The 19,104-nt window shown below is 45.4% G+C and overlaps 1 protein-coding gene across 2 annotated transcripts in view; it reads right to left on the bottom strand.

The window, feature by feature from the left end:
* Positions 1-1,654: 1,654 nt before the first annotated feature.
* The window catches only part of dcaf8 (DDB1 and CUL4 associated factor 8), a 78,207-nt gene continuing 60,757 nt past the window's right edge, over positions 1,655-19,104 (bottom strand). For both annotated transcript variants that reach the window (XM_084328045.1, XM_084328046.1), the window contains 7 exons: positions 16,743-16,853; positions 14,753-14,883; positions 11,277-11,384; positions 10,830-10,960; positions 10,108-10,227; positions 5,864-5,980; positions 1,655-3,868 (listed from right to left, as the gene is read on the bottom strand). In XM_084328045.1, coding sequence (XP_084184171.1) covers positions 3,761-3,868; positions 5,864-5,980; positions 10,108-10,227; positions 10,830-10,960; positions 11,277-11,384; positions 14,753-14,883; positions 16,743-16,853 — 826 coding nt within the window. In that variant the 3' untranslated portion in view covers positions 1,655-3,760. The remainder of the gene's footprint in view (positions 3,869-5,863; positions 5,981-10,107; positions 10,228-10,829; positions 10,961-11,276; positions 11,385-14,752; positions 14,884-16,742; positions 16,854-19,104) is intronic.

Genomic DNA, 19,104 nt, shown 5'->3' with positions numbered 1-19,104 from the left:
AGATAACAAAATAATAAGTCGGTATCACAAGAAAACGGCAATAAAAATGATAAATAAAGACGGCTTCCGTAGTATACAAATACATTTATGGCTTTTTCCTGTGATAGTATGGCCTTCTCTTCCATAGTCTATGAAGTGACTTTTTGCATACTGCCTTAACCCTTTCACTGCCACACTACCAAATGGTTAACCCTTTCACTGCGACAATACAGAAGGTTAACCCTGTTCACTGCCACACGACAAAGGGTGTAGTGTGGTAGTGAAAGGGTTAACTGCAACAGTCAACACGGTCACAACACAGAGCACATGTAACCACAAAACAAAGAGTAGTCTTTTTTGTTTATTGCACAAATCGTACGTCAACCGGTAGAACACAATATTAGGCAGTGATGGGAAAAATAATTGATCAAAAGCCTTAAAGGAACACGCCAACATTTTGGGAAATCAGCTTACCGTCTTCTCCAGAGAGAGGCAAGAAGATAGATAGCTTTCTACTGAACGCACAGAGAGGAAACTGGTATCTATTTTCTTGTCTCTTTATGGAGAAGACGGTAAGCTGATTTCCCAAAATGTCGGCGTGTTCCTTTAATATGTATAGGAGAAGAAGAAGAAAGAGAAACAGCCAGGAGGACAATTTGGACGACTGTCTCTCTTTAACCAGTGGGCCAAGATCTAGAAAGGAGACATTGGGTTTTTGAAAATGAGGGAACTGAAACTATTAATCATCCAAATTGAACGCTGGTCCGGAACAGAGGGGGGGGGGGGGGGGAAGGAAAAACGAAACAAAGTGTCTCAAGCCGCCACTATCCTCTTCATTTTAAAAGTATTTTCCTCATATAGAATATAAACCTCTGCATCAATACCAATCAAATCATGTGATGTACTTTTTTCTTTTTCCTTTTTTTGGAAGTCAAACATAATTCGCTAAAGTTGACTTTTCTTTCGTTTTTTTTATATATATATTTATATATGTACAAATAAATTCAACTAACTAGAGTTCTCATAGAAAATGAGAAAAGCTCCCACTCTCATCGCGCTCTCACACAACAACAACCCTCACGTCCTCCCGTCGGTCGCTGCGTCACTAAGAGATGTAGACACAGGAGGCCTCGCTAGCGGTCTGCCAGCATCGGACACCAGACCTGGGTCACAAGAGACTTAGTTAAAAAAAAGAACCAAATAAATTGCCCCCGACATGCAAAGAACCCAACCCTCTAAACACTCTGGATAGGTTCGAGCAGCTCAAGGTCAGTTAACCCAGGTCTGTTAAGCCTGTGTATATGTATATATATCGACAGTGGGACCGGCCCCAGAGAAGAAAAAAGCCACCAGAGCCCAAGAACAGTCCTTATACTTGACTCGTACAGTACGTTTCATCAGTCTGCTTACTGTAGCTTTATCAATGTTCATGTCCTAAGGGCTGAACTGAGGGTCGCTGTACCAGGGAGGAGAGAGAGGGAGAAAAGGAAGGAAGGAGACGGGGGAAATGCTGGTGAACACGGAGGGAAGCCTATTACTCCACCTCCTCTCGGCTGGAACCCAGTCAAGACACACCTGCTAAGTGCAAACAGACAAACCTTCACAGGAGAAACGCCCGTCCCGCCCCAAAATGAACACTCACTTTATCGTCAGGAGTTTTCAACGGGGGGATGTGAGCGAAATAAACTGTACATAATCAGCGAGTCGCCCCGCCTCGAACACACAAGTGCACGTTTTGTCTCTTTAACGTGTCTCAAAGCGCCACGTCCCTGATTTAAAATCACTCTCGGATGCGAGTGAGAGGGTCACGAGGAGGGGATGAGGGTCAGGAGGGGACGAGGGTCACGAGGAGGGGACGAGGGTCAGGAGAAGGGGATGAGGGTCACGAGGAGGGGATGAGGGTCACGAGGAGGGGACGAGGGTCAGGAGAAGGGGATGAGGGTCACGAGGAGGGGATGAGGGTCACGAGGAGGGGATGAGGGTCACAAGGAGGGGATGAGGGTCACAAGGAAGGGATGGGGGTCAGTAGGAGGGGATGGGGACCGAGCGGTCGAGACCGAGGGCAGAGGGGCGATGCAGCATTTAGACGGTTAGTAGTCTGTGAGCAAAAACCAGGATAACCACGACCACTTGGTGATAATCACCAACACCTGGAAAAAGATGGCGTCAATATGGAGAAAAAGGGATGCACCGACGCCATATTTCTGACGTCTAAACAGGCCAGTAGCGATCTGATCTCAAACCCTGCCCTCTTTTCTCGATCATCCAATCACAACCGCTTCACGACCGTTTGTCCGAGGGAAGCGACAGTTGTGATTGGAGGATCAAGAAAAGGGGGGGGGGGGGGGGGGGGGCGAGGTTTGAGATAGGTCAATTATTTTTAAGGAACAGTGTAGACTTAGACCGTTAGCTTTTGGGACATTGGACAAAAATTCATAAGATTAAATCCATTCTTGCTCCATTAGACAGATCTGATCTTCTATTGCTTTGATGTCTGACATGCCACACATTATAGCAGAGTATAGCAATGGGGGAAATTGTACGATATAGATACCCTTTTCAAAAAAAGGGACAATTCACCCTAAGACAGAATTTACAGAAATGACATGTGAATACCATTCCAGTATGGATTTTCTCTCCAAGCTTGGCATCATCCCAGTAAGAGTGTCTGTATCAGTGTGTCCCTAGAAGACCTCTGGGGGGCGCTGCAGGTTTTTCCCTTTGAGGGAAAACACGTTGCTCACATTTTTAGAGGATGATTTGAGGATGAGATTCTCACCCAGGAGGGCAGAAGAGGGGACGATAGGTTGTGGTACCGAGAGATGATCGTTCCCTCTTATAGTACCCGACTGTGTGCTGGTGATGTGCATCTGGACCACGGGGCTGCCTGTGTGCTGTTCTGGGGCGACTCAGCAGCAGAGCATACAGAGACGATGCACACTTAACCCTTTCACTGCCGCACTACCAAACGGTTAACCCTTTCACTGTGACAATACACAGAAGGTTAACCCCTTCACTGCCACACGACAGCAGGTTAAGCCTTTCACTGCCACACTACAGAAGGTTAACCCTTTACCATCACAGTACCGGCGGTTAACCGTTAACGCACGCGGGCCTCCCCTGTGGTTCGGGGGAGTGGCCGGATTTGATCCGTCGTGTCCGTATGCGACCGCTTTGACTCGTCTTTTCCAACGGGGACCATCTTGTTTGTCGGACGGGGCTGATGATGCGCTCGTCTCCGGCCAGTTTTGTGTCCATTTTGACAAGAGTTCATAGAAGTGGAACTTTCACAGCTGTAACTTTAGAACGAGACGGCTGCACGTCACTGTCCCTTTGGCCAAATCGCTATCAGGATGTGTGTTACATTTTGCAAGTGCTATCGTCTGTGCGAACGCACTAAGCTACATTAGCTTCCGACATGAAAACCAACCAACGGAAGCCTTTCCTCTCCCTCTCGGTCTTGTGTGTCCGATGAATCTGGTGTCTCCCTTAAAAAAAATTGACATACAGTAAGCTCTCATCAGGCTTCTTCATACGAGAGATGAAACCAGGGTTCTGGAAGTGTCTGTGCTCCCCTTCTGAACCCTCTGGTCTGGTGGACAAGCCAGCGGTTAAGCCTCTCAGTCACGCTCCCTCTCAGCGAGGAGTGTGTGTAAAAGGCTGCGTTGTCAGTCAGTATTCATGTGTGTGCCAGTGTCAATAGTGCTTGCCTATGTGCATTAATTCTAGGGCAATAAAGTGTGTGTGTGTGTGTGTGTGTGTGTGTGTTTGTTTGTGGGGCTCAGGAGGACATGCACTGGACATGGTCTGGACCGCCGTCCTCTTCGTCGGAGGAGTCCGGGGAGCTCCATGATTCGTCGGTGTCTCCCTCGCCGCCCTCACGGCGTGCCTGAAAGAAGAGACAAGTGTGCAAATAGAAATAAGAGACAGTGAGGAAGAGAGCAGAGTGACGATACAAGTCTGGCAAATCTTCCTGGACTTTTACTTTTTTTTTTTTTTACTGGACATTTTACAATTCTACACTTATTACTGTACATTTGACTGTATATTACTGTATATTCTTTGGCCGTCTATTTTAGAATGTACATACATATCTCAGAATGTATATCCCTGACTGTATTTTATGCTTATTCGTGATTTTCGACTGTAGTGCTGAATTTCCCTCGGGATAAATAAAGTACTTCTAAAGTACGATTCTATTCCATTGGATTCTTCAGAAAAAAAAGCCACATTAAGCAACATTACACCCCTCACGGCCCTTTTCCATTACATGGGCAAACGTTGTGGACAGCACCCGGTGAGCGAAGAGCCATGGAGAGCAAGAGCGGACGTGAAAACACTGCAAGATCCCATTTTATTTTATTCAACCACTTTATTTACAGTTGTACAGCCCTGGCCTATATTTTATTTCATTATTCTATTCTATTGTGCTAAACTTAGTTCATATTTCATTTTATTTTACTCCACCTCTTTATTGTATTATCTGTCTGTTAATGTCTGTCCGTTAATGTTGCACTGAAAACGACCAAAGCAAATTCCTTGTAATGTGAAAACTATACTTGGCAATAAAGACCTTTCTGATTCTGATTGACTTTTAACACAATAGCACATTGTGGATCGCATCAGTGGATGCAATGAAGTGTCTCCAATAGATTTAAACCAGAGTCACTAACGCACACACAGTATTCCATCACATCACCATTAGACATGTTAGTAGGCAGCCGAACAGTCGTGCAAATAAAGGTGATTTTCATTCAAATTAATGACAAGCATCCATCATCCATGGCCCATGAGCTGCACTGAGCAATATCGGTAGGAAATGCCTGACACGCGAGAATACTATGAATTAAGTTCAACCGAATTATACATGATGAATGGAATCATGTCAAATCAGTGCTGTATTGAATTGAATGGGATCGTTACATGGTTGACTGTATCACTTTTAAATCATATTGCAGACCGTGTGCCGTATTGCAGACCGCGTGTCGTATTGCAGACCGTGTGTCATATTGCAGACCGTGTGTCATATTGCAGACCGCGTGTCGTATTGCAGACCATGTGTCGTATTGCAGACCGTGTGTCGTATTGCAGACCGTGTGTCGTATTGCAGACCGCGTGTCGTATTGCAGACCATGTGTTGTATTGCAGACCATGTGTTCTATTGCAGACCGCGTGTCGTATTGCAGACCGCGTGTCGTATTGCAGACCGTGTGTCGTATTGCAGACCATGTGTCGTATTGCAGACCGTGTGTCGTATTGCAGACCATGTGTCGTATTGCAGACCGCGTGTCGTATTGCAGACCGTGTGTCGTATTGCAGACCATGTGTCGTATTGCAGACCGTGTGTCGTATTGCAGACCATGTGTCGTATTGCAGACCGCGTGTCGTATTGCAGACCATGTGTCGTATTGCAGACCGCGTGTCGTATTGCAGACCGTGTGTCGTATTGCAGACACTGTGTCGTATTGCAGACCGCGTGTCGTATTGCAGACCGTGTGTCGTATTGCAGACACTGTGTCGTATTGCAGACCGCGTGTCGTATTGCAGACCATGTGCCGTATTGCAGACCGTGTGTCGTATTGCAGACCGCGTGTCGTATTGCAGACCATGTGTCGTATTGCAGACCATGTGCCGTATTGCAGACCATGTGCCGTATTGCAGACCATGTGCCGTATTGCAGACCATGTGCCGTATTGCACATCTGAGAGGGACACATACACATAGTATCCAAACAAGAGTCCCCTTTAAACCTGCTACTGGAACTGGACAGGAAGTGAAACCACAACCAAATGTACTCACTGCACCCCAAAGCTATAACGACAACAATAATAATAATAAGATCTAGGTACAATATTGACCCCTGACCTATGCCCTGGAAGCTCACCCTCTGAGGTCGTCGGTTTCTCATGTGTCTCATCAGGAACCAGAGCAGCTGGGTGTCGTACTGGTCGCCATGGCGAACGCTGTCCTCATCACGCTCCCGCTTGTTCTTCTTCATCACCTTGGGAAACAACGGTCACATGCTTCAACAGTCACCAACAGGCGTCAACAGTCACCAACAGGTGTCAACAGGCGTCAACAGTCACCAACATGCGTCAACAGTCACAAACATGCGTCAACAGTCACCAACAGGCGTCAACAGTCACCAACAGGCGTCAACAGTCACCAACATGCGTCAACAGTCACCAACAGGCGTCAACAGGTGTCAACAGTCACCAACAGGCGTCAACAGTCACCAACAGGCGTCAACAGTCACCAACAGGCGTCAACAGTCACCAACAGGCGTCAACAGGTGTCAACAGGCGTCAACAGGTGTCAACAGGCGTCAACAGTCACCAACAGGCGTCAACAGGCGTCAACAGTCACCAACAGGTGTCAACAGGCGTCAACAGTCACCAACAGGTGTCAACAGGCGTCAACAGTCACCAACAGGTGTCAACAGGCGTCAACAGTCACCAACAGGCGTCAACAGGTGTCAACAGGCGTCAACAGTCACCAACAGGCGTCAACAGTCACCAACAGGCGTCAACAGTCACCAACAGGCGTCAACAGTCACCAACAGGCATCAACAGTCACCAACAGGCGTCAACAGGCATCAACAGGCATCAACAGTCACCAATAGGCGTCAACAGTCACCAACAGGCATCAACAGGCATCAACAGGCATCAACAGGGATCAACAGGGATCAACAGTCACCAATAGGCGTCAACAGTCACCAACAATCACCAACAGGCATCAATAGTCATCAACAGTCACCAACAGGCATCAACAGGCATCAACAGTCACCAACAGTCACCAACAGTCACCAATAGGCGTCAACAGTCACCAACAATCACCAACAGGCACCAACAGTCACCAACAGTCATCAACAGTCATCAACAGTCATCAACAGTCATCAACAGTCATCAACAGTCATCAACAGTCACCAACAGGCATCAACAGGCATCAACAGGCATCAACAGTCACCAACAGGCATCAACAGTCACCAACAGGCGTCAACAGTCACCAACAGTCACCAATAGGCGTCAACAGTCACCAACAATCACCAACAGGCATCAACAGTCACCAACAGTCACCAACAGGCATCAACAGTCACCAACAATCACCAACAGGCATCAACAGTCATCAACAGTCACCAACAGGCATCAACAGTCACCAACAGGCATCAACAATCACCAACAGTCACCAACAGGCATCAACAGTCACCAACAGTCACCAACAGGCGTCAACAGTCACCAACAGTCACCAACAGGCGTCAACAGTCACCAACAGGTAGGGTTGGGCATCGTTTGGATTTGAACGATTCCGGTTCCGATTCTCCATTTCGATTCCTGTTCTAAACTATTCTCAATTCCGATTCTTTGAGGTGCAGGTCAAAACAGGTCACAACTTATTTCGCAGGAGATTTTTTTTTCTTTTTTTGAAATCTTACATTATTTTCATACTATTCACATTGTCAGTTGACTTGATACAGTTTAATTTGGTTGCTATACTGTAACTAGGGTATTAACACTTTGAGTGCCAACGATGATAATTCTCGTTATTTCATGCCAACCGTTCAGTGCCACCGACGAGAAATGTCGTTATTAATCGTTATTTTTTTAATTAGCGATTTCCATTAATTTGATCAATCTAGCCTCACATTACCACTGGGACTCTCTCTGAGCTCGAACAGGGAAAATACCGCCCCCTATCGTCTCCCGGATGAAATGCATGGGGAAAAGAAAATCCAGAATCCACATTTTACTTGTCAGGCATGTAATCCGAGCCGATTGCAGTCTTTGTGGTCCCTCAGAACAGCATGGAATAATGTGTTTCGAGCACCCAGCGTTGGATCAATAAACGCGATCGATATTTGGAATGGCGATCAGGAATTGGAATAATCTTTTTGGAGAACATCTGATCTGAGGTAAGGAATCTATTTTACCAGTCTTGGGGTAATCGGAGCTTTTTTCACAGATATATCAACGTGTCCCCTATGTGTGTGTGTGTGTTGATCAGTGTAACGGCCAAAATGGATTAATGTGCAGTGGATTTATGTGACCAGAAGGTGGCGCTTCTTTTATTTAAGCGTCAGGTAAACCTGTAGGAGGAGTTTTGACCCGGAAAATGGGCAACGTACGACGCAGGTCTCAGGTCGAAATGTTTGTATCCAATTAGGTATCATATTCATTATCATTTAATCAGTTTAAGGAACAAAAAACAAGGATATTCTGTTTGCACGGTGAAGCAAATAAATATCATTATCCAAGTAAGCTGCCTGCATTGTGTCATTGGGACAAGGACTGTTTGGTATGAGACCAGGAATATAAGGCGCGTCAGCCAGTCTAACTAGGGATCAAGATTTCTCAGTAGCTCTGTATAAGACGGGAGCTCCTTTAATATTAGTCAAAAAACCCCGCACCAGTTTGGACTCTTGCTTTGAGACTGGGGAAGATTCGCTGCGTTAAGGGGACGTCGGAGAATCTCCACCGGAGGAAGGCGAGGAGCTGCTGCTGTTGTTGTGTGGAGGAAGAGGGATTCTACTGTTGCTGCTGCATCGCGGATCCGCCTGCAGCCGTTCGTGGACGAGGAAGACACCGGTGCTGACCCGAAGTTTGGCTGAGGAACAGTACTGGACCGCGAGTACTGATTCGTGAGCGACAACATGGTATCCAACGCAAGGAGGTAGGAGTAAAGCGCTATATAAATACATGGCCATGTAAAATTGTGTGCACACATAACTTGGGGTTGAGCGTAAATCCATGGTTGCTGAAGAGGAATAACACTTGACTACGCAGACCTTTTTGTATTAACTATGTTGCACGACTCGTCACCAGCTGTCTCGTTTTAATTCAGACTATCTAATAACATGGCGACGCGCAAACCGGCGTCAAACGTTTCCATGGAGACAACAGCGCGCTCCGCTGTTAGCGGTGACGTCACTGGGAAACGTGTCGTTAAGACGGGAGCTCCTTTAATAATCAGGAAATAAGATAATCGATTTTTCAGCCCGCTTCTCTAGCGTGCATAATTAAGTACACATACACTATCGATAATCTAGCGTTTATTTGAAAACGATTCATAAATAGGCCGAAAAATTACAAAGTTTTTTGTGTATTCCAGTAAAGGGCGATTCCTGCAGAATCACTTTTTTCGGAAAATTTCCAAAAACAAGCGTTTTTCAAAATGGTATAAAACGGAAATGTACCGATGAAAAAACAATCCGTTTCGACAATGTTGACTGCAAGCAAGTCATTGATAAGCGACAGGCCTATTAGACACATATCCATAATTTAAGATATACTTTATGCATTCGCAAATGTGCTCGCCCTCTCATTGAATAGAGCGCTGGCACTCAAGCGCTAAATCGTGTGCCCCCTGCTGGCACTCAAAGTGTTAATTAACAAAGTAAAAAAAAAGAGAAAAAAAAAGCTGTTCTCGGTGCCCAACCCTACCAACAGGTGTCAACAGTCGCCAACAGGCGTCAACAGGTGTCAACAGTCACCAACAGGTGTCAACAATCACCATCAGGTGTCAACAGTCACCAACAGCAACAGGCGTCAACAGTCACCAACAGGCGTCAACAATCACCAACAGTCACCAACAGGTGTCAACAATCACCAACAGGCGTCAACAGGCGTCAACAGTCACCAACAGTCACCAACAGGCGTCAACAGTCACCAACAGGCGTCAACAGTCACCAACAGTCACCAACAGGCGTCAACAGTCACCAACAGGTGTCAACAGGCGTCAAAAGGCATCAACAGTCACCAACAGGCATCAACAGTCACCAACAGTCGTCAAGTCGTCAACAGTCGTCAACAGTCAACAGTCACCAACAGTCACCAACATGGACGGTTACCTTATCATTTAATTGAGCTGTAATTAACACAACACAAGGATTCAATGTCCCCGATGACAATCACTTGCGGCCATATTCAAACTCATTTACCCTCAGTAACCATCAAACTAAATTAATGTGTGCAAAACCTGAGTTTTTGGATGTGTATGAGATTATGTGCAAATTAAATCAGCATTGTTTTTTGGTGAAGTGCCCCTCCTACATATAGTGAACATGATTGACATCATTTGCCATACATTCCAGATGTACCAAGGAGCCGTGCAGAACAGAGGAGCCATGGTTACCTCTTTCAGGCCCTTGAGTGCTGTGGGGCTCTCTGCAGTGGGGGCCCACAGCTTCACATCGTGGTCCAGGCCGCTGGTGGCCAGACCTGGCAGGTGAGGGTGGGGCTCCAAGCAGTTCACCTGGAGAGAGGGGTTCAGATAATCACCATCCAAAACTACCCTGGTGCAGCTTTAACTCCCGAGTTCAAATGTTGATTTCCCTCCATGCATCTCCCTCCCTCCCTCTCCTTCCTTCTACCTTCTCCCACCACTCGTCCTTCTCTCCCTCCCTCCTCTCACCACTCCTCCTCCGTCTCCCTCCTTCTACCTTCTCCCACCACTCCTCCTCTCCCTCCCTCACCACTCCTCCTCCTCTCCCTCCCTCACCACTCCTCCTCCTCCTCCTCCTCTCCCTCCCTCACCACTCCTCCTCCTCTCCCTTCTACCTTCTACCACCACTCCTCCGCTGTCTCCCTCCTTCTTCCTCATCCCACTCCTCCTCTCCCTCCCTCCTCTCACCACTCCTCTCCCTCCTCTCACCACTCCTCTCCCTCCTCACCACTCCTCCTCTGTCTCCCTCCTCTCACCACTCCCTCCCTCCTCTCACCACAGCTCCTCCGTCTCCCCCCTTCTCACCACTCATCTCCCTCCCTCCTTGTCCCTCCTCCCCTCACCACTCATCTCCCTCCCTCCTCCTCCTTCCTCCACCCCTCCTCCCTCCCTCCCGCCCTCCCTCCTCTCACCACTCCTCCTCGGTCTCCCTCCATGAACTGTACGATGCGAGCAGAGTTCTTGTCCCACAGGTAGATGTGTCCGCAGTCACTTCCGCTGACCACAAATTCGCTGCACGGCCCGTAGAAGTTCACCCCCTTCACTGTGAGGAAGACGTGAGAGGAGGTTGAAAGAGACTGCAGACCGGTTGGTCTCATGACACTGTTTTAGCATTGGAATTTAACTAAAGCTGTGGAAAAGCGCAATACACTTCCAACCATAATATCGTAATGACATTCATTATTGTAGTCCAATAGTCAACTAATCAGTATTTCTTTTTTATATAAAAAACGTGTCCTGTGAAAACGTATATCTCTGGCATCACCGTAATATTCACAAATAATATGCTTTAGTCGCCAAGAAGTACTAAACTCCAGAGGTCCAGTACCACATGATTGAGTGGTGTGGAGGTCCAGTACCTGTGGCGTTGTTGCGGTGTCCCTTGTACCTCCTGATATAGTCGGCTCCGTCACTGTGGCTGGAGTCAAACAGGTAGATGTCCTCGTCATTGTAACTGGCCAGGAGCTCTGCAGAGGGGAGCAAGCACTTACTGCTGTATACAGAGGACCAAGTACTGCTCAAATATGGCTCTTGCTGATTTGCCGATGTCTATGCACTCAATATTGCAGCACCCAAGTTTCAGCACAGTTTGATCATTTTTACTCAGCTGAAGAGTGGTGCCCATCCTGATGACTTGTTGTACAGAACTTGTAAGTCGCTTTGGATAAAAGCATCAGCTAAATGACAAAATGTAAATGTAGATAAGAGTCTGAAAACCTAGTGGGCTGGTTTAGCCACTTCTGATCCCATATAGTTGACGACACAACAAAAGAATGTTTAAAGAAAAAGCAACAGATGATTTTAAATGCCAAAGATGTAATCGGGTTGAATGAAGTATGCCTCATACTGTATATATTGGACCCTTGTAAAACCAAACTAAATGTTTTATTTGAGTTTTCAATCGGCTTAAGAAACATTGGTCATGTGGTTTGTGGGCCACGCCCCCATCTCCTAGCCATCTTCACAACACGCCTGGGGGAGCAGCTCGAGCCACTTCACAACACGCCTGGGGGAGCAGCTCGAGCCACTTCACAACACGCCTGGGGGAGCAGCTCGAGCCACTTCACAACACGCCTGGGGGAGCAGCTCGAGCCACTTCACAACACGCCTGGGGGAGCAGCTCGAGCCACTTCACAACACGCCTGGGGGAGCAGCTCGAGCCACTTCACAACACGCCTGGGGGAGCAGCTCGAGCCACTTCACAACACGCCTGGGGGAGCAGCTCGAGCCACTTCACAACACGCCTGGGGGAGCAGCTCGAGCCACTTCACAACACGCCTGGGGGAGCAGCTCGAGCCACTTCACAACACGCCTGGGGGAGCAGCTCGAGCCACTTCACAACACGCCTGGGGGAGCAGCTCGAGCCACTTCACAACACGCCTGGGGGAGCAGCTCGAGCCACTTCAGCGTCCTTCCTCTGATCATTAGACTACATAACTGGTTGGACTGTGTACACAGTATAGGAGATGTGTGTATTACTATTTTGGTTCATGTATATGCACATTTTCATAGTTAGATGTGTAGAAAGTGAAAGTGGTGAGCTAAGGTAATAATAATAATTCATAAAATTTAAATAGCGCTTTTCTCAGACTCAAAGCGCTTTACAACGTAGGGGTTAGGGAAATTGCCTCCTTCACCACCACTGGTAACACCCAACCTTGGGCTACGCAGGCTCAATGGCTACTAGGGGTGGGACGGTACGCATCCGAACCGTGTAACGTACGGTACGACCCCCACGGTTCAGATGACGCGCAAATAAAAAAAATTATTTGGCGGAGCCGGGCCGGGAGAGGTGAGCACTGGCTGCAGGCAGCAGCAGCAGCACTGCAGCCAGGTGCTAGTCAGTTTGTGTAAAAATGGCAAGCACAATATAAATCAATCTTCATTACGACTTTAAAAACATAGCCATTAACATTACATAGGCCTACACACATCTTGCCATAGCGTTGGCAGTTTGTACAACACAACACACGTTTTAACTATAGTAGCCCGCTAGCTAATAGAGTCAATGAAATGTTACCGTAGCTACTAGCTAGCAGAGGAGGAAATGGGAGTCTGAGAGGCGGAGTGTTTAAAGACAATGATAGGCGTTTATTCAACATCCAAGAAGGCTAACATACAATTGTGTTTTACTAACTCCAACCGGGACTATTGCCGCTTTCCCACTGCATGCCATCACCTCCTAACGTTGGCGGAGCGCGTTGATAACATTGCCTGAGCTGGCGGTCCGTGACACTAAAATGTCCGTGGGGACCCGGCGCCAACCCATAGATAGTTCCAACTCACCGAATTACATAATCCACCACAGTTGCACTCAATATTTAAATAATGTTAGTCTAAATAAATGTAGACAGATACATAATAATTTCAAGCAGAAAACGAATCTTTCCATTAAGAACCGACAATCAGGGAATTTAAACCTGGTTGACATTGTTTTTTGGTGTTTATATTAAAGAAAGGAAAGTCTAGTGCTGGCTGAGCATAGTTTGTTTGCACTAAGTTAATACTTTGACAAATGTAGCCTATATTTTTCAGTCAGTTCGGTCTTTGTGTGCCAAACATTATTTAAGGCTGTAAACACTGTAAACATTTAATTTTTTTTAATAAATGAGAAGCATGTTTAGATTTTTGAGTGTTACATTTTTTTTTATATAAAAAAACAATATATCGAACCGAACCGAAAACCGTGACCACAAAACCGAGGTACGTACCGAACCTTGGGTTTTGTGAACCGTCCCACCCCTAATGGCTACCATACACTGGCACTGGATATCAGCCAATTAAGGGGAAGGGATGATTAGGTGGCCTTGATGTCAGAGACCTGATTGGGAATTTGGCCAGGAACGTCTCATCCGATGGACAGCACTCGCAGCTGTACGGTGTCCCTATCACCATACGATCAGAGGTACTACTGCTGGAGCTCTGCAGTGTTTGAATCTCTGTTCCTTACTAACCTGTGGATTGAATTGACCTGGCTGCCTCTGTAGCTTTAGCAATGCCAGGTTGCTGAACATTGCTCCATTCTTTGCTCCAACTCTGTTCCACAGTAGCTGATCATGTGTTTTCTTGCTACATCTCTGATGTGACAATTGTGATATTCTGCCATAATTTCTCTTAGACATTTCTGTATAATGAGTCTTTTTCTGGTAAGCAGTTGATAGACAGAAATTTGTCTTGAAATCTCTGAGGGGGTTGCTTTGTTTATTTGACAAAAAGACGTTTTAGGGTCGTTATTCTCAAAAAGTTGACATTTTCCTCAAATTTGAGTTCAGGGTTCCTATAGGTTTTTTTTCTCTTCCCTAACTATCCCAGAACGATTCCATGACAAATGGTGCAATTTCCATGACCTGTTTTTGTCTATGTCTATGTTCAATGGGCCTATCTCAAGCCCCACCCTCTTTTCTTGAACCTCCAATCACAACTGTTGCTTCCCTCAGAACAAGAGGGAAAAGATGGCGCGGCTTGAGATGGGTCAATTGATAAATTCTATTGTTGAATAGCTGTCAAACACCAGTCACTTGAGCCTTTAGTAACCAGGAAGTCTGTTATGTGGGTTAGATAACTATATCTACCAGCAGACAAGCTTGACATGTATTATTTGACCGGTTGAAAACAAGACGATGTAACACATTTTCACAACATTACCAAAACCCTTTGAACATGTGTAATCTTCCGTAATTTTTCCAGGCCTGAAAAAAAAAAAAAAAAAAAAAACACTAATTTCTAAATTCCACAAGCGTAGGAACCCTGACATGAGCTCCCAAAGCAAGGAGAATACAATACAATGACATCCAACAATTGCAACCGACTGACTGAATGTGGGGCCGATTCTCACCCGAGCCGTCATGACTGTAGACCAAGCAGGTGATGTTGGTCTTGGACTCGCTGGACACCAGGTGAGACGGACAGAACTTCTTCAACACTCCGTTAAGGTCGTTCTCGTTGATCTTCCTCTGGTCATAGATCCTGAGGAGGGCGAGAGACGGAAGGAAAGCACAAGAAGAAGTGAGAAGAAGAGATCAGTTGACGAGTTTGACTTCAAGACCCCTCCGGTCCACGCCTTCTGGCCGCCTCAGACCCACTCCTGTCCGAGCTCCGGGAGGGTCATCAAAGAGGAGCCGCCTATTCTCGGTCCTTGCTCCACAATGGTGGAACAAACTTCCCACCAGTTAGGACAGCCGAACCCCGACCAATCTTTCACAGTCAACAAAAATACACTTCTTCAATCAATATTTGAAAATGTAAATACTTTTTTAATTTAAAAAAAAAATACTAACCTTCTTACTGTCCTCTACCGTCATGCACTCTTCCTAATATACTAACATACACTCGACACTGGAGCACTCGTTCAACACTTCGATGAACATTGTTACTCAGCTGATAAGTTGTACCCTTCCTGCATGCTGACCCTTCATCTAAATGACTAAATGTAAAAATGTATGTAACTGACTGCAATTCACGAGTTGTAGCTGAAACGTTAAAAAAATAAAGTCAGCATTTGTCATTAGGAATAGGGATGTACCTATAAAGGGCGTCTGTATCTGCACATGTCTCTAAAGTCTTAAAGGAACACGCCAACATTTGGGGAAATACCCGTTTCCTCTCTGTGCGTTCAGTAGAAAGCTATCTGGCTGCACGTTAGCCTAGCTTAGCACAATAAATGGAAGTGGACAGTGCCGGTTAGCCTAGGCATTGTCCAACTAACACCTCTCCCGAAAGCAAACCGGCACTGTCCGCTTCCATTCATTGTGCTAAGCTAGGCTAACGTGCAGCCAGATAGCTTTCTACTGAACGCACAGAGAGGAAAGCGGTATCTATCTTCTTGTCTCTCTGGAGAAGACGGTAAGCTAATTTCCCAAAATGTTGGTGTTCTTTTAACAGAGAGACATGTAGAACATGTCAGAAATCAAAGCAAAGCCACTTGATTTTCAGCATTTTTTTCAAGTTCTCTTTTATTAGTCATGTATAAAGTACATTACAGTGAAATGCTTGGTTCTGTATGAGCCCCTGAGAATGTGCTTCATACAGTAAAAAGAAACGTAAGTAAAAGAGGAATAAAGTCCCAACATTATACACATATACAACCTAAGTACAATGAAAGTACAGTTTAGAGGCATGCAGAATGTTGAATATCTAATGATGGAAAATGTACTAAATCTGATTTGCCCTGTTGACGGCAGATGAATGGTCTAAGTATATATGGTTAAATGAAAGTAATGAATTGGAACGTTACATATTATTGGCTCATACTTTAAAAAGGTCCCCTCCACTCAAAATACTTTTCTCTACAGTTAACTCCTCTTGGAGGCATGACTCTTTGACTATACAGAGTGTTATTTGTGCAGAACTGGTCACCAGAGTGCCCTGTTCACATTCTTCCCCTGGAGAGGAGAGGACTTTATTATTTTTTTTATCAACTTTTTCTCCCCATTCTATTTTTCTCCCGTCCCCAATTTCGCATTGTCCAATTCTACCCTCCCCTGTCTCGAACGTTGTTAGGCCATGCCTCCCACAAGCCGGCTGCAATGTGGACGAAGCCTTGCATCACGTGTCCCCTCCGGTACTCGAGGAGGCAGCCGTCGCATCTTTTCACCTGCACAGCGCGATCTCTCAGCGGCGAGGGTCTGCGTGGGAGGGACACGCCGCCCCTGTCGCTTCCTGATTCTACTGCGCAGGCGCACCAACCGACCTGTAGGAGTCGCTGTCCACAACGTCCAATCCCCACCCACCAGCTTCCCACCCCCTAATACTGCAAATTGTATTAGTGTCATCGGTGCATTCCTAATTTGCATGAATGATTTCCAGGAAAGTAGCCCCAGTCTCACCTGATATACTGATCTCTGCCGCCCACAGCGAACTGATGAGTGTTGGCCGGGTTCACGAAGATGGTGTACAGGCCCACTTTCTTATCGCCCTCCTTCACAACCACAAGTTTGCTGCCAAACAGAGAGAAGAGAATGCAATGGAAGAACAGCTTTTCTATATTTTATTTTTTTATTATTTTTTAAACATAACATCAAATTAGACACACAAGCATTAACAGTAAACATCCAATGAAATCACCATTTGAATCATTATAAATGTAGTTTACGAGATATATACCTAATACTTGCTATCTAATACCATACATACATATGCTCTTGCTCGCTCACCCCCCCCGGACCCCCACTTGGATAATCCATCCATTTTCATTCGTTTCTAACCAGGCACTACAATTCATATGCTAGCTTTTATTCTCTCCACCACTTCTAACCAGATTGCAATGTTGGTTTCACTGACATCTAAAATTCTTGCTGTAGATATTTCTAGATAAATCACATCGAGATAGGTAAGAACCCATACCTTCCGGCACATTTTATCCAGTTGAAACCATCGTGATGCTATCAGCTTTTTAGCAGCTGTGAGACCGGATAAAACTAGTCTCTTTAGCTGTATAGGGGCTGCAAACTGAAAAACATCATTCAACAGCAATACAGAGGGATGTACAGGTATGTTCAGAAATAAGAATTCTGATAATTGCTGGGACACTTCTTCCCAGAATATCTTAACCGGTGGGCAATCCCAATACATGTGCATAAATGTACCCTCATCTCCATTTGTACATAAGGAACCTTGTTTAAGTCCCATTCTGTTCAATCTTATAGGAGTCAGGTATGTCCTATGAATATAATTAAGATTCATTTGTTGATGGTCCGGGTTACGAGACGCAATTCGAACGTTTGCCCAGACTTCTTGCCAATCAAAATCTATTTCCAAGTCTGGTATATCCCTCCTCCAGACTGAGTCTAGACTCTAGGGGGAGGATTCCATACGAAGACGTTAGTAAGTGATGATAAAAATCAGATACGAAGCCTCTCGATGTCTCTTTCATAGAAGAAGTTGTGATATCCGTGGTGCTCAATTGGTATCTTTAATGGGACTCCATGAGCCTTCAAACAATCCAATAACTGTGTAAAAATAATATGTGGAACTGGTGAGGTTACATTTTTTATGTATATCTTGATAGCTACAAAAACCCTGTTTGTTGAAAACATCTCCCAATGTGTGTATGCCCTGCTTTTCCCATTTGGGGTATCTTATAGGTCGTTTTCCAATAAGGAGTGCATTGTTATTGAATAGGAGAGTATGGCTATGCCATTTATGTTGGTTAGAATATTTTTTTTGTGTTTCACGCCATATCCGGATCACATGTGTAATAAGGGGGCCAAATTTCAATTCGCATTGCTTAATTGATAATATGGTGTATACTATGTCTATGTGGTGCTACTATATTTTCTTCTAAGTTTCTCCAGGATACAGATGCTCGAGAGTCAAACCAGGTCGTCAGTGGTCTTAAAGAGTAGGCTTTAAAATAGTGGTAAAAGTCTGGAAATGCCAAACCTCCGTCGGCTTTGTTTCTCTGTGCGGTGGATCTTTTTATTCATGGAGGTTTGTTATTCCAAATAAATTTATATGCGGTGGAGTGTAATTTTTTCCAGTAACCATCAGGAGGGGGTAACGGTAACATTGAGCTAATGAAGTTGATTCTAGGTAAAACATCCATCTTAACTATTGATACTCGTGCCTGTACTGAGTTTTTAAGTTTGGACCACTTGTCAAAGTCGTATTTGATCTTATCTTGGAATTTTATGTAATTGTACTTCACCGTTTGGCTTATAGTAGGGAATACCTCAACTCCTAAACATCTGAAGTGTTTAACCATTGGTATTTTTTTCTGGAAGGAGTATATTCTTTGCAGGGGCATTAAGTGGAAGGAAGGCCGACTTTGGCCAATTTATCCTAAATCCCGATAGATTGCCAAAGTCATCAATCAACTTGAGAAGATGAGGCATTGAGGTGTTAGGGTTTTGCATGAACAATATTACGTTGTCTGCATATAAACTAATATGATGTTGTGTGCCCTTAATTGGTTCTATGGATTGGGATTGTCTTATATATTGTGCTAAAGGCTCTAATGATAAAGCGAATAGTCCGGGACTAAGAGGGCAACCCTGTCTGGAAGAGCGCGATACCGGGAAGATTTCGGAGGTGATTATACCTGTTGTAATCATGGCCAATGGGTCTTTGTATAATACTTTCATCATATCAATGAATCCTTTTCCTAACCCCATCCTTTCTAGTACTGCCCATAAATAAGACCATTCCAACCTATCAAAGGCTTTCATCACATCCAGGGACAGCATCGCT

The sequence above is a fragment of the Notolepis coatsorum genome, assembly GCF_963971535.1.
Source record: "Notolepis coatsorum genome assembly, chromosome: 13".
NCBI classification, from domain to species: domain Eukaryota; kingdom Metazoa; phylum Chordata; class Actinopteri; order Aulopiformes; family Paralepididae; genus Notolepis; species Notolepis coatsorum.
The sequence above is the reverse complement of the archived record's forward strand: the minus strand, read 5'-3'. Positions and strand labels throughout refer to the sequence as shown.